General features: G+C 55.2%; 1 protein-coding gene across 4 annotated transcripts in view; it reads left to right on the top strand.

The window, feature by feature from the left end:
* Nucleotides 1-296: 296 nt before the first annotated feature.
* Nucleotides 297-13,871, top strand: part of IFT56 (intraflagellar transport 56) — a 357,694-nt gene continuing 344,119 nt past the window's right edge. For 3 of the 4 annotated variants that reach the window (XR_013594114.1, XM_078640297.1, XM_078640309.1), the window contains exon 1: nt 297-428. Coding sequence is in view for 2 of the 4 variants with exons in the window: in XM_078640297.1 (XP_078496423.1) it covers nt 426-428 (3 nt within the window). In the remaining 2 variants the exon portion in view is untranslated. Of the gene's footprint in view, nt 429-592; nt 729-13,871 lie in introns of those variants that run through there. The other variant, XM_078640303.1, reaches the window with a different exon arrangement.

The following is a 13,871-nucleotide window of genomic DNA, read 5'->3' on the forward strand; positions in this document are numbered from 1 at the left end:
GTTAAGTTAACTTTTTTAGAGTATTTTACCATATTGTTCATGGTGATTGTTGTATGATTTACATAGTACATATTTTTTGGGTTAGGCTCGTGCCCATGCTCTAATACCCGAACGAGAACCTAGGCTCGACTCTCTCGGTTAATTTGTTGGTTCGCCCGCCTTAATGTTATCCAATATTCCTCCCAAACTGCGGCACACACTACCTTTCTGCTCCATCAAAAGATGGCCACTGAGTTTGCGAAATTGCGCCTCGGGATTCGATGAGTGACCGTTTCCGTCCAAGAAGCGCGTGCGCAGAAGGCAGCGCGGCTTCTGGTTGCTAGGGACTACGCAGCGGCTTGGCAGCGGCGGGAGCACTAGCTAGAGGCTGCCAGGAACAGAAGAGAGAAGGGGGCTCCCCTCTGTGTATCTGACAGCTCCCCAAGATGGTAAGCTCCCCGACCCCAACACGCAATGCCACTACCGCGCTCTACCCCTAAATGAAAGACTGAATCGAGGCGGCTACAGCAGGCACGAGATGGGGACTGAACAGGGTTATGCAGCTTCTGATCCGCAGGGGGCGCCTTGCTGGAATATGTCCATGGTTGGGTGGGTTAATCCTGAGATCCATAATTGGGAGTGGCGTTTTGCACGCTCGGATCTAGGGTTGAACTCGTCGTTAGGGCGGAGGACACCCTTGGATCCATGGTGTGGGGCACAGACGGGGACGTTCAGCCTGTGATCCGAAGGTGAGGTCTACTCGTTGGGACGTGAGGAAGTATTCTAAGATCAGGAGTGGGGAAGGGCTGGGAGTCTGGCACAGGTGTAGCCATGGGTTCCCGATGTGAGGGTCTTTCTCCTGTCATAGATCGGAGGCTGACTTGCGAGAGGATTCCAGGAGTGAGGTCCGAATCACGGGCTGTTAATGGTCCCAGGACTAGTCGTTTATCCTGGGATCGAAGGGGTGACATGACACATGCTGATATCTCGGGAAGGTATATTTGAGAGATAAATGGGACTATCTTGGGAAGTTCTAGTGCTAAACTCTGCCTTTAGAGAGCGGTACGACACGCAGTGGGAGAGGTTTATTTGGGACTCAGGGGCAGCCTTGAATCCAGAAAATATTCAAAACAGGCAGTGTCAGAATAGTGCATCACAGCAAAGCCTTTTGCTTGTGTGACGTTGTCTGCCTCAATCTGCCCCCGTTGTCAACATCAGAACCTTTAGTGCATTCTAGCCCTCGTGACATCACACACGGCTCCTCGCTATGCGTTCCACTCAAGGTCGCTAACCTGATACAGTTGGCACTTCTAGTTGCTCTTTTCCTGTACATTTATTATTTGGAATATTAAATCGAGACTTGCTGGAAGGTGGCTTGTTAATAGTTCTAGCTTTAGGATGGAGGTTCCACCTGCAACCAGGTAGGGTTCAGTTAGAAGAGTTTGTTTTCCTCTCAGACTGTTGTATAACCGATCTTTAAACTTTGAATGATTTGATGAAACCTGATTAGATTTTTTAGTTGTGCTTTAGCACAATTATGCGATTTTTGTTTTATATTTTTATTTATATAACTAGTTATTCGGTGATGATGCTAAAATGGTCTGTAATTCAAAGAGCTTTAAAGCAATGTAAACTTTTGAACCTGATACAGCTCCATCAGGCTACTTAACTTATAGATGTTAAACCGATTATTGCAATGTAAAGGCTTTTAATTTGCTACAGTAGACATGCATTTCATAGGTGGTATTGTGTTTTACAATAAACAACCGCACCTGCATATTAACTGCTACACAGAGGTAGCGTACCACATGTATCTAGATGTCTAGCTTATTTCCGCTCCTGAGACACCCAATACGAAATTTAGCTTGCCTTTTGACATCATATTTAGTGTTAAGTGCCATTTGGCATTAGGGACAGATAATCTGCTACTCTCTACCTAGACCCAAGTACATGTTCTACGTTGTGTTCAGCTTCATGGCATTTATGTAGCACACTGTTGTAATGGACAACATGAGGTGGCGGCAGAGAAAGGTTCAAAGGCGTTATTAAGATCAGCGACACAGCATCAGCCCACCCACAGTCTTCAGCCAGCAACTGCCAACTGTTTCTCGGCGTGCGCCTCTCGCAATAGAATGCTGGGACCGCAACATTCCACCGTGGCGCGAGGAGCGTCGCCACGGTGCGAACAAGATCACTACATACCCCCCTTTCCTCTACACACAGGTAGGGAACATAAAAGAACAAAGAGAAGGGAAATGGGAAGGGAAACTAGAACGAGTAAAGGCAGAAACAAAAACAAAAGGCAATAAGCCATCCCACCATGAAATCATGCAAATGTTGAGGAAGCCTCCTGACTCGCAAGGTCCTCTGGTAAGATGAAGTGCCTTGGGAATCATGATACTCCTCGTTTACAGTAATAGCCCTTTGACTATTGCTCAAGTTGTCCCCATCAGGACCTGGTGCCCTCGTCTCTGCACCAGTACGAGCACTGTTAAGTAGTTGATGATCATGAGTCAACATGTAACCTGAACATTAATTCTTCCTAACTAAGGTTTCAGAAGAATCGCCTTGTGAGCAATACTTTGCTACTCTGCGTAAGTTCCATTTTTTTCCAATATCCAACACAACATAAAAGGGATGCACTTCCTGAACTTTGAAGGGACCACAACATTTGCATAGACCTCTGACCAAACGTCCTGAGCGGACTTTGATCCAGTCACCTACATGAATACCAGACAAATTGATCTCCTGGGCATGTCTTTTCATGGAAGAGAGCATTGGGGTACTCTCACCACTACCACTCACTTTTTTCCATCAACCAATCCTCTGATCAATGGAGGCACTAATTTGGAAGTAGGTTTCCTGCCTCGCATGGCAATAAAGGGAACTACACCTGTAGTGGAATTCTCAGTTGTGCGATAAGCCCATACTAATTCACTCAAAGTTTCATCAATGTCAAGATTATTTGTGAGTGCCAAACCCATAGCTCCCTTAATCATACGATTGGCTCTTTCCACAATTCCATTGGATTGTTGGTTGTACAAAGTGGTGAGTGAATGTTTGATACCACATTCGTTTAGAAATTCTCTCATTTCACTGGAAGTCAATTGGGTTCTGTTGTCCGTAATAAGGACAGTGGAATAACCTTCCTCCTTGAAAATCATGCGTAGTACTCTATTGGTAACTCTAGTAGTTATTTTGGGAAGGAGATACACACAAAGCCATCTGGAATGGACATCCATTACGACCATGCCAAATCTTTTTCTAGGGTGAACACCTGGCATGGGTCCAATAAATCAAGGCAAATGCTGTGCAACACCACACCAGGGTCATGAATGGAACTAGGGACAGATTGAGGTCCCACCTGAAGTCTTTTCTCACTCTCGCAACACTCGCCGCATCTCTCAACCCAATCGACCACATCACCATCCATTGCTGGCCACCAGAATTAATTTCTCAAACGTTTCTTAGTAATGGTTTGACCCAAGTGTCCTTCGTGAGCTAAGTCGAACAGTCCCTTGCGAATACCAAAAGGTAGAATTATCTTATCACCTCGCATGATAATTTTCCCTGCAACAGTGGATAACTCATCAATGACTGCATTAAATGGTCTAATGCGGATGGGCAAAGTGCTTTCCCTACGTCTACCCTTCACAATGAGATTTAGAACCCCTTTGAGTACTTCATCTTTAGACATAGCCTCTGCCCATTCCTCTTTACTAACAGCACCACAACTCCACTGAATCACATCGTCAACACTAGAGATAGCTCCTTCTCTCTCCCTCTTAGACACACCATCCTTGTCTACTTCTTCCCAGTCTAAGGACAGGCGTGACATGCAATCCGCTTGGACATTGGGCCATCCTGAAATTAATTTAATGCTAAAATTATATTCTTGTACTCTGGAGGCTAACCGAGCAAGTCTGGCTGACCCCTTTCCTGTTCCACCAGGTGACAGTATTTTTAACAAAGGTTTGTGGTCAGTGCGTAGCATGAATCTGTGCCCCCATACATACGTCCTGAAATATTCCACCCCCCCAAGCGGCACCTAGAGTTTCTTTCTCTATAACTGAGTAATGGTGCTCAGTGGGAGTCAGGGTGCGAGAGGAGAATGCTACAGTTTTTTCAGCAGTGCCATCATTCTGCGACAATACAGCCCCTATGTTATGTTATGTTATGTTAATAACATTTTTAAAGCGCTCTGCTACCCGGAGGTGTCCTGGCGCTGTGCACTATCATCCGAGACAAAGCTGTGACCAACATAATGGGCAGGAGCGGTTATCTGAAATGCCAGGTTTTCAGTCCCTTGCGAAACAAAAGCAGTTCTGTCGAGCTCCTTAAGGAAAAAGGGAGACTATTCCATGCCTTAGCAGCACAGTAGCCAAAGCTCCTTCCACCCCAGCTCTGTTTCGCCACACGGGGGAGAGAGACTAGTTTGGCTTGCATGGACCGAAGGGCCCTTCCAGGAACATACCATTGAAAAGAATGCTTCAGGAAATCAGGGCCAATACCGTTTAGGGCTTTAAATACCAGGCACAAAGCCTTAAACTGAATCCGGGAGTCAACAGGGAGCCAGTGAAGGGCTCTAAGTTCTGCCCTAACTGAGGCGAATTTGGGAATTCCAGCAAGCAGTCTAGCTGCCGCATTCTGCACCATCTGGAGTCTTGCCAGCTGCCCTTTCTGGATGTTAATAAAAAGAGCCTTGCAATAATCCAGACGCGAGAGAATGAGTGCAGTGACTGCTGTTTTCATGCTATCTTCGGGAAGGAGAGATTTGATCTTACGCAGAATGCGCAGAACAAAAAAACAGGAGGAAACAACCCCACTGACTTGATCGCAATACACCAGCTTCGAGTCAACAATCCCTCCAAGATTCTTCGCCCTGTCCACAGGAATTGGAAGTGTGCCCATTGTATCTGGCCACCAATCAGGTGTCTACAAATGGGCAGAATTCCCAAACATAATAACCGCGGTCTTCGCTGCATTAAGCTTGAGGCAGTTTGCCGTCATCCATGCGGCAATGGCCTGCATGCAGTTATGGCAGTTTACACCAGTCTCTGCCGCAGTGCCTTTTTTTTTGTTCAAATCTGTTTTTATTGTGAACACAGCGATAAGCCTACAACCCCTTATCGAGGCCGGCCGCGCATATGCAAGTCTGTAGATGGAGTTGACCAGGGGAGATGAGATCCTTAACACAGCGCCCTGCCTACAACCCCCGGGGGGGCCGGCCGCGTGGCTTAGGGGAAAATATAGCAGAAGGTGGTCATGTGCTGGCAACGCGCCGCTGTACGGGGGGGGGCGCGTATGGGGGGGAGAGCAGTGGTGTCACATTTTCAAAGGCCCAACAGGGGCCAAACTGTCCCAAAGGGGGGCGGAAGCCAGAGTGGCAAGCAAGAAAGAAGAAAAAGTCGGAAGTAGAAGAGCAGCGGTGTGGCGGAGAGGGGTTAGGGGGGCATAGCTACGATCGCCTACAAGAGGCGTAGAGCGCGAACCAGCACTGGGAGGGGCAACTAAGGGCCTAGTCTGCTTGGGTCAGCAGGAATGAGGGCGTCCTCGAACAATTGCAGAGCGCGGAGCCTGGGGGGCATGTGGCGGGCATAACTGATGGAGCACAGGTGACGCACGAGGGGTTCCCACACTGCCTTGAATCGCACCCCCCTTGATTGTATCCGCGCCGTGAGCAGCTCCATGGTCAGGACCTGCCAGAGGCGCACGAACCAGGAAGCGATCGGCGGTGCCTCAGCCCGCTTCCAGTACAGAGCAATGAGTTGTTTGGCAGCGCCTAACATGTGGAGGGTGAGGATCCAATCGCTGCGCGTGAGTGCTTTGAGTGTGGGGGGTCGGACGCCCAGCAGGAGTGTGCAAACCTCTTCAGGGAGGGGAAAACCCAACACCTTCTTAATGTGGCTAAGGACCTCCTTCCAAAAGACAGCCAGGGCAGGGCACGACCACCAGATGTGTATGAAGTCACCAGTCGCAGTGCTACACCTCCAGCACAGTGGTGAGGAGGCGGGGAACATTTTGTGGAGGCGCAGGGGGGTGTAGTACCATTGCGTTAGCATCTTGTACGCATTTTCCCTCTGCGGGATACTGCGGTAGGTTTTGGGAATGTCACTCCAGAGCCTAGACCATTGAGATGGCGTGAGTTCAGTGCCAGTCGCCGTCTGCCACTGCCCCTGGTAGGGATGCGCAGGGGGGGTGAGAGGGTGCTGCAGGATATTGTAGATTTGGGAGATAAGCCGTTTCAGTCCCCCGAGGGAGCGCGCCAGCTTCTCAAACGGAGTAAACTCCCTGGAGGCAGCCTGGGACATGTCGTCTCCCGAGATCCAATGGCGCAGCTGCGCATACTGTAAGCCAGCGGTTAGGGGGAGGTTAAATTCTTCCCTGCAGTCCAGCCATGATTTAGGGGATCCACCAAGAAAGAGGTCCCCCGCAACCCTGCAGTCTCCCTGCGTCCAGCTCTCGAAGGCTCGGGTCCGGGCAGCAGGGGGAAAATGCGGGTTACCAGCAATGGGGGTGTGCGGAGAGGGGAACGTGGTTAAACCCTTGGACACTGCCACTCGGTCCCATACCTCAAGCACCGTCCTCGTGGGGACCGCCATATACGCACTCCTGGAGCGCGCCACCCGCGGTAACCAGGGCAAGTCCCATATGGTGCGCCCCGTGACCACTCGGTCCATGTGGAACCAGTGTTTGTCGCTTTCGCGTGCACCCCATTCGATCACGAACCGGAGATGCGCCGCCCAGTAGTAGTGGAGGAGATTCGGGCAGGCGAGGCCACCCCTGTCTCTCGGTTCCATGAGGACTTTTTGCGAAAAACGAGGCCGCTTACCTCCCCATATGAAGGACGTGAGGTCGCGCTGGAGGTTCCTGATGCAGTGGATCGGGATCGGAGTGGGGAGGCACTGGAAAACATAGAGAATGCGGGGAAGGACCGACATCTTGACCGCATTGAGCCGCCCCAGCCAGGATATCATCAGGGGCTTCCATTTCCGCAGGTCTGCCAGGACTTCTTTGCGGCAAGAGGCCCAGTTTCTGGGGGACCACGAGTCGAGGTGGGGCGTGATGTCAAGACCCAGGTATGTAATGTGATCATCCGCCCAGCGGTAGGGTGCGATCTCCTTCAGGAAGGAAACCTCCTCCTCGGGGATGGTGAGGTTGAGAGCCCAAGATTTGGTGTGATTAATTTTAAGGCCGGACGCCTGCTCAAACAGTGAGAGGGCGTCGTGCACCGCTGGGAGGGAGATCCGAGGGTTCGTAAGGGTAAGGATCAGATCGTCCGCGAATAACGCTACCTTGTTGGTGCGTCCCCCGTGAGGGACACCGTGAATGTCAGGAGCGCGTCTAATCAGCTCCGCCAGCGGTTCTACCGCTAAAGCGAACAGGAGCGGCGAGAGCGGGCATCCCTGTCGTGTTCCCCTGTGGATTGAAAGCGGTGGCGTCAGTTGGCCATTGACCCGTATTCTGGCCTGTGGTCCGAGGTAAGGGGCCATGCACCTGGAGATCATGGTAGGGCCAAGACCCAGTTTCCTGAGAACCGCCCGCAGGAAGGTCCAGTCGACCCGGTCGAAGGCCTTTTCCGCGTCCAGGGAGAGGAGGCAGGCCGGGATTTTCCAATGGTGCACCTTTCCCACCAAGTGCGCCAGCCTGCGGACATTATCAGCCCCCTGTCGATCTCGAATAAAACCCACCTGGTCTGGGTTCACCAATCCCGGCATAAGCGGGTCCAGCCGTTTGGCCAGGATCTTAGTGTAGATCTTGAGATCGGTGTTAAGGAGGGCGATGGGGCGGTAGGAGGCGCAGAGGCCGGGATCCTTCCCGGGCTTGGGGATCAGGGCTATTTCCGCCAGACCCATATCGGGGGACGGTCCAGTGTCGTCAGAGAAGGAGCCGTAGAGCCGCAACAAATGCGGGCGGAGCTGGGTCAGGAACAGTCTATAGAAGGCCAACGGCAGGCCGTCCGGCCCCGGGGTTTTCCCCACAGGGAGGTCCTTGACAGCTTCCGTTATTTCCTCTTCCAGCAGGGGACCCTCCAGCGAAGCGGCGCACGCCGGGGACAGTGGAGACCCCTCGAAGTCCGCGAGGACGGCCTCCCGTGCCTCCGCAGAGGTGGGCTCCTCAGCATACAGAGAGGAGTAGTAATCGACAAAGGCAGCCTGCTTGGCCCTCTCGGAGGTGACACTAGTGCCATCCTGCCGCTTGACATTGGCGATGTGGGCCCGAGCGGCACGCGCCCTCAGCCTGCCGGCTAGTAGGCGACCTACCTTGTCCCCCCCCTCGTAGTACCGCTGCTTGAGCGCTAGCAGGGAGTGCTCTGCCTTGTTGGTGCGCAGAGCGCGGAGTTGTCCCCTGAGGTTGGCGAGAGTCCTCTTTGACGCCCGCGAGGGGGTGTCCCGGTCCCGGGCCTCTGCCAGTTTGATCTCGGAAGCCAGGTCGGCCTCCACCTTGAACGCCTCCCTCCGCCGTGCCACCGCCAGGGAGGTGATGTGGCCCCGAATGGTGGCCTTAAAGGCATCCCAGATCGTGTGGAAGGGCAGGTCGGGGGTGTCGTTGACGGCAAAATACGAGTCTATGGCGTCACGGATGCTAGCGGCGTCGTCTGGGTCCCGAAGGACCCTCGGCGGGAGCACCCACCTGCGTTCACAAGTGGCGCGGGCCAGGGGATCCTGGAGCAGGAGTTCCACATGGGCGTGGTCCGACAGGGAAATGTCGGATATAGCGGCTGCTAAGGAGTCGCGAGCTAAGTCAAGGGAAGTGAAGAGGTAGTCGATCCGGGAGTACGTCCGGTGGGAGTGCGAGTAGAAGGAGTAATCCCGGGTCCCCGGGTTGTGATAGCGCCACACATCCACGAGTCCCAGGTCGAGAAGTTGCGTTCTAAGGGTAGAGGACATCGCTCCCGCACCGTTGAAGGGGGCTCCCGCACGGTCTAGCTCCGGGTCCCAAACAAGATTGAAATCTCCGCCCAAGATCACATTGGCCTCGCCCGGTGGGAACTGATCCCGCAGAAGTGCCTGGAGGTATTTGTCCTGCGACTGGTTGGGCGCATACACACAGCCTAGAGTACCCCGCGCACAGCCCATCTGTACCGAGGCTCGGAGGAACCGCCCGTCAGCGCTCCCGAAGGGTCTCACGGGTCCCCGCCGGATGCCAGCCCTGCAGAGAATTGCCACCCCCGCTGTCTTGGTGTCAGAGGATGCCCAGAACTGTGTGGGGTATCTAGGGTGCGCCATGCGTTTGGTGTCCCCCCTGAGAAGGTGTGTCTCCTGGAGGAGGATAATGTCAGGGGAGTGGTGTAGGAGGTAGCGCCATACTTGCTTCCGCTTATTAGGGGAGTTGAGCCCTTTGACGTTGAGGGAGAGGACCTTCAGGGGTGTAGGAATGTTCGCTGTCATAGCACTAAGGGGGAGTGAAGTCGCGCAGGCCCCAGCTTAGCAGACACCCCCGCGGAGAGAGCAGCGGCATTCTCGTCCCGCCCCCAGCGCGCCAATCCCCGCAAGACCCACCATGCCGCCCCTCCGTAAGCGCAGAGGGAGAGTAGTAAGAGAGGGCAATGTGAAGGAGAAGTAGGAGAAGGAAAGAGAGAGAAAAGAAAGGAGTCACAGGGAAGCAACAGAACCAGAACAGGCCAACAGGGCCAATACACAATGTCCCAGGTACCGGACATCCTCTACCCGAGGGTTCGGATGAACTCAGGAATGTCACTTCCTACAGGACAAAGGGGGGGTGAAGATGCGGGTAGATGAAATGAAGTTGAGTCATCTCAGAGTCCGTGCATCCCGCTGCCTCAAGGTAGTCCGGAGGGGAGTCGAGCCGTGGGGTGTACATGGTCTATGCAGACGCCTATAGAGCGCTGGGGCTCAGTGGTGCGGCTCATGACTTGGTAAAGGTAGGGGGCATCGTCCAGCCCGGTAGTACCCCACTAGTGAGAAGGGGGGGCCCTACCCCCAAGAACAGTGGGGTGAAGTCACCATAGTGCAGGAGGGCAGACCAAAGTGTCCAGGGGGGAAGGGCGTGTTTAGGGCAGCTCGGGTCACCGTAGCGATGGTCAGCTGTCTTCCGGGGTTGAGGGGCGACCCCCACCTTCAGAGCCAGAGGCGACAGGCTGGGAGGACTGCTCCTCGCGATCGCCCTCAAGAGAGCGGATGTGCGCTATGATGTCCTGCTTGGTCTGGGAGGCAGATAGAGCGTCCACCGGGGGCGACCGTCGGCGTTTGCGCACAGTGGACCATTCTGGACGCGGAGGCGCCTTCTCCGAGTGGGAGGGGCGAGTCGGGCTGTGGTCCGGGGATTCCGGCATGCCTAGCAGTTGTGCCGCTTCACGATAGGACCTGAGGGCCCTGCGTTTGCCCTCCCACCTGAAGATGAGTGCAAAGGGATGTCCCCACTGGTAGGAGATGTTGAGGGCCCGGAGTCTCTCGGTGACCGGGCGGAAGACCTTCCTTCTATGGAGTGTGGTTGGGGCTAAGTCCTGGTAAATCTGGATCTTGTGGCCCTCATACCGCAGGTCCGGGTTGTCCCTAGCCGCCTTCAAGATGGCCTCCTTCTCGGTGAAGTAATGGAGTCTGGCGACGATGTCGGGCAGGAGGCCCGCTTTACCTCCCGCTCCAAAGACTCGGTGAGCGCGGTCGAGGCGCGGCGGGGGGGCGTCTTCCTCACCCCTCACCGCTTGCAAGAGTAGGGCCACGTAGGCCATGGTATCAGTCTCCTCTTCTCCGAGTGGCACACCCCGGATGCGGAGGTTGTTGCGGCGCCCCCTGTTTTCCAGGTCCTCCTGCTTGATCTGGAGCTGGATATGTTGCTCTTCAAGGGTCGCCACTCTCTGCCAGATCAACTCGAGGTCCTCGGTGCGGGAGTCGACCGTTTTTTCCAGGCCGTCGACCCGGTCGCCAAGGTCGGTGACTTCCCTGCGCAGTTCTTTGACGCATGTATGGACCTCCGTCCTGAGGGATCCAATTTCCGTCTTCAAATCGGCCATGAAGGAGGACATGAAGGCCTGGGTCACCGGTGGAGAGACGGCCGGCGGCGGGGGATTCCCCCCCGCCGGTGCGGGGCCCCCAGAAGAGGACGGCGAGCCCGTCTTGCCCCACATAGAGGCCACTGATGTACCCCTTGTTGTCGGTGGCGGGGGTTCCGGTTTGTTCCCCCTGCCGCGGGTCATGGTCCACGTAGGGCGTCGAGGGATTGCGGAGGACAGGGGCAGCTGATGCTCGTATCCCTCGTACCTTGGCGGAGTAGAGTCGAGTAGCCCGAGCCGCTCGTTCAGGGGGCAAGGCCACGTGGTAGAAGATGGCGATGGGGGGGTCAGAGCACGCTGCTGAAGGCCGGGGTGCTGGAGTGCTGCTGGTGCTGGGAGGGGGTGAGTCCTCTGGGCAGGCAGGGCAGTGCGCAGGTGGGGAGCCGTCCGCAACAGGCGACTCAGGGCTCAGGGCTCACAGGCGGAAGGTCCCCGATAGCTTGGGGCGGGATGCGACCACCCGCTCCCACCTGGTGAAGGGTCTGCTCCCAGCACAATGTTCAGGTGGCCCCCCAGTTGTGGCCCACGAGCGACCAGGAGGGTCCCCTGAAGTGTCCCAGCAACAGCAGGCCCAAGGCTGGGGTAGCCGGTGTTGGCGTTGGCTATGGCGGGGGCCCCCCGGAGTCTCCGCAAGCCAAGCGGGGGGATTGCCCCGATGGTAGATCGCTAGGCCCAGCAAGGCCTCAGGGGCAGATCAGTGAGTGGTTGGATCCTGCAGTGCCGGGGTCCTCCGAGGCCGGTCTCACCCACACATGGGCCCCGGTCAGCCCCTCAGCCCGCCGGGATGTCTAGGGCAGCAGGGGGCACTCAAGCGGGGGCCACCTGCGCCAGGGAGCCGGCCCTCTGCCTCCAGGAGCGCCGCCGCCGTGGGTCAGCCAGGGGAGGTAAGCGGCGGGCAGACCCGCGCCCGGGCCTCACCAATGTCGGGCCCCTCCCGGAAGAGACAGGGGGAGGGGGGATGGCGCGCCGCTGCTCACCGGGGTGTCCCGCGTCGGATGTGTCGCTGCCAGGCCTCTCAAGCAGGGGGCCTCCGAAGATCTCCGCAGCCCAGGCCCGCCGCCTCCACCAAAGCCGGGGCCTCGCGCGTGTGCGGCGTCCAGGCAGCCGCCGCGTTTCCCGCCGGGGGTAGCTCGGCCCCAGCTCCAGTCGCCTCAGTGCGCAGGGCGGTAGCAGGAAGGTCCGCCAGGGGAGGATGGCCTCAGGTGGGGTCAGGGAAGCTCCGACGCCACACTCGGACCGCCCCGCAGGTCCACTCCGCAGGAGCCGGCCAGGACGTCTCAGCAGCAGACCCGCAGTCAAGATGGCGGCCAGGGAGGCGATCACGGCGGGCCCGGGGCTTCAGCACCGGTCGCCTCGGTGCTTAGAGCGTCAACAGACAGGCCGCCAGGGAAGTATGGCCTCAGGTGAAGTCAGGAAGGCTCCGATGTCGCACTCGGACCGCCACGCAGGTCCACTCCGCAGGAGCCGGCCAGGACGTCTCGGCAGCGGACCTCAAGATGGCGGCCAGGGAGCCGATTGCGGCGGGCCCGGGGCTCCGGTCACCGTCCACACGAACTTGCCCAGCCGCGGAATGTCACCAGAAAAGATCGTTGGCAGTGCCAGCAATGGTTAGAGGGTCCCCAGGGACAGAAACCCCCCGGTATCCGCTGAAACAGGCTCAAGTAGGCAGCGGGGCAACGGAGCTCGCACGAGATGCGACTGCTCACATCGCTGTCTCGGCCACGCCCCGCAGTGCCTTTTTTAATAGATAACACAATTAGTGTATCATTAGCATATGAGGTTAGCTGGAAGCCAAATGATCTGATTAATGGTGCCAATGGAGCGACATACATATTAAACAGTGTCGGGCTGAGCGAGGAGCCCTGCGGGACTCCACAGGGAAGCGAAAAAGGCTTGGAACTATCCCTGCACAGATCTACTGTTTGTGTTCTGTTTGTCAAAAAAGACTTCAGAAGGGCCATGGACTTCGACCACTGATAAACGATCCATCAACACTTTGTGATGGACCGTATCAAAAGCGGCTGAGAGGTCCAGCATGATGAGTATGGCTGCCCCACCCTGATCCAAGGCCTGTCTGATCTCGTCGATAGATTTTATTAGCGCCAGCTCAGTGCTGCGCTCCGAACGGAAACCAAACTGCGTGTTGTCAAGCAGGGCATTGGACTGAAGAAAGCGACTAAGTTGACCAGTCATGGCCCTCTCAATCATCTTGCCCGGGAAGAGAAGACGAGAGATAGGTCTATAATTACTCGGGTCTGTGGGGTCCAGGTTAGATTTTTTTAATTACGGCAAAAGAGAAGCTATCTTCCAAGGGCCAGGAAAATGACCTGAGTAAAAGATAGAAGCAAACAGTGGAATAAGAGCTTCCCCCACAATTTCTGGTACTGCTTTCAATACCGAGGCTGGGCAAGGGTCCAAAGGAGAACCAGACCGGATCTCAGAGATCAATTTAATTACTCCCTGCTGTTCCAGTGGAGTAAAATGATCAAATCTGGGGAAGCAACCCCTCTGGACAACACTTGCTGAGGACAGCACCTCATTGGGGGTGAGAGTGAATAAGGAAAAGATATTTTCCACCTTTTGAGAGAAGAAAGTAGCCAGGGTCTCGCACAGTTCAGTATTGCTCTCAGTATTAGGGTTGGGGGCCATTGTAAGCAAAGAAATTGTTTTAAACAAGGCTTTAGACAATGAACTGTAGTGTAGCTCCTATTTTCCCAATAGGCTCTGCGCATTGGAATAGTACCTACAGCAGTAAAGGCCTAGGCCAGACGTTAACTAGGTCTACTACTGTCGAAACTAGACTTAATTTTTGGGTTTGCCAGCTAAGCTCAGAGTTCGCTAGAAACTTTCTCGAATGTTCAAGGAAGGATGAACTCCC

Source organism: Lissotriton helveticus, chromosome 1_1 (genome assembly GCF_964261635.1).
Source record: "Lissotriton helveticus chromosome 1_1, aLisHel1.1, whole genome shotgun sequence".
Taxonomy (NCBI): Eukaryota; Metazoa; Chordata; class Amphibia; order Caudata; family Salamandridae; genus Lissotriton; species Lissotriton helveticus.